Raw genomic sequence first — 1,894 nt, 5'->3', positions numbered from 1 at the left:
CTATGACCGAAGACAGCCTCTCTCGATCCATTCTTGCAATGTTCCACCGGGGGGTCGCTTTACACTTGTCACGGTTGGCCTCCTATCATGTACATCGAATAGGATGTACGGATGATCGCTCCCGATATAATCCTCGATCACCTGCCAGCCTGCGACTCTTGCCACAAGATGTTCGTTGGCTAGAGAGACATCCAGGATCGTCTCTCTGTAGCCAGACCTGCGGAAGGTTGACGTCGAACCTGTGTTGAGGACTGATAGCTCCAGTCTCGACGCCACCTCCATGATTCGTCTTCCTCTGGAGTCCGGCCTGGCCTCCCCCCCTTCGAGAGCTCTGGCATTGAGGTCACCATCCACAATGAGATCCCCTTGCATTTCCAGCAGTTTGTCCTCCAGATCATCCAGTTTGGTCTGGAAGTCGTCCATCCGGTCGTTCAGGGTGAGATATACGCTGACATATGTCGTCAAGTTATGTCTCACCCAAACGTAACCGCGTCCGGATTCTTGATCCGACACATGTATCCATCGGGGATCTGGGATCAAGATGGCCGCGGTGCCCAATTGGTCTGCGTACCATCCTACTCCTGCTCTGTCCTGGTACTGTTCGCTGATTAGAACGATATCAGCTTTTTTCTCAGAGCAGAGCTGGGTCAGTAGGTGGTGTGCCATCCTGCTCCTATTAAGTACTATCATCCTTTTTTTCCTCTTGTTGGCTGTTGCAAGGGCTTGCTGAAATACCGCATAGAATTTGATCGACTCTATCCGCCGATCCCAGAGGGCGGCTCATCTCAAAACGAAGTAGTAATTGACACATGCGCCTAAGGTGGCGCTGCCATCGTACACTGGAGTAGGTGGCGAAGAATGGGATCCCGATGAAAAAGTCGGGTTTGCCGTCAAGCCGTAGAATATAGTTTCGCAACTAACACGTAATAGCGACCAAATCCACGACAATCCAACCGAGAACATTTTGACAACAGCACATGTGATGATCCATTTCTTGTCCGGATTCTAATCTCCCTATGCTCGCCGGTTGGCAATTCACACGCGAGATATGAAACTTACAGTCGATAGAATAGAATAAACTATGAAAAACAGCACGAAATGCGGAACGCACGACGATACATCCATTCCATATCTACGCCATAATATAACTCCAAATAATTGTAATAGTAATAAAAATAGTAATAGTATTAATAATCGTAATCTTAATAATAGTAGTAATAATAATAGTAATAATAATAATAATAATAATAATAATAATAATAATAATAGTAATAATAATAAAAATAATAACAATAATATTACTAGTAATAATAATTGTAATAGTAATAATAATAAAAATAATAACAATAATATTACTAGTAATAATAATTGTAATAGTAATAATTATAGTAATAGTAATAATAATAGTAATCGTATTAATAATAATAGTAATAAAAATAGTAATAATAATAATAATAATAATAAAAAAATAAGATTCGTAATAATAGTAATAATAATAATAATAGCAATAATAATAAAAGTAATAATAATATTAGTACAAGTAGTAATAATTGTAATAGTAATGATAATAGTAATAGTATTAATAATAGTAATTTTAATAATAATTGTAATAACAATAGGAATAAAAATTTTATTGTAATAATAATAGTATTAATAATAATAATAATAATAATAATAATAATAATAATAATAATATTAATAATTGTAATAATAATGATAATAGTAATAATAATAATAGTAATAATAAAATTAATAATAATAACAAAAATGATAATAGTAATTATAGTAATAATAATAACAGTAATAAGAATAGTAATAATAATAATAATAATAGTAATTATAGTAATAAGAATAATATGAGAAATAATAATATTAGTAATAATAATTGTAATGG

At 34.2% G+C, this 1,894-nt stretch overlaps 1 protein-coding gene across 1 annotated transcript; it reads right to left on the bottom strand.

Moving 5' to 3' along the window:
* On the bottom strand, positions 1–666 carry LOC146873292 (uncharacterized). The gene has a single exon (XM_085663876.1). The coding sequence runs from the start codon at positions 664–666 to the stop codon at positions 1–3; it is 666 nt and encodes a 221-aa protein (XP_085520002.1).
* Between the last annotated feature and the right edge of the window lie 1,228 nt (positions 667–1,894).

The sequence above is a fragment of the Vespa mandarinia genome, chromosome 1 (assembly GCF_050613455.1).
Source record: "Vespa mandarinia isolate Hongniang chromosome 1, ASM5061345v1, whole genome shotgun sequence".
Taxonomy (NCBI): Eukaryota; Metazoa; Arthropoda; class Insecta; order Hymenoptera; family Vespidae; genus Vespa; species Vespa mandarinia.
Note: the sequence above shows the minus strand (reverse complement) of the source record. Positions and strands in the feature narration are given on the sequence as shown.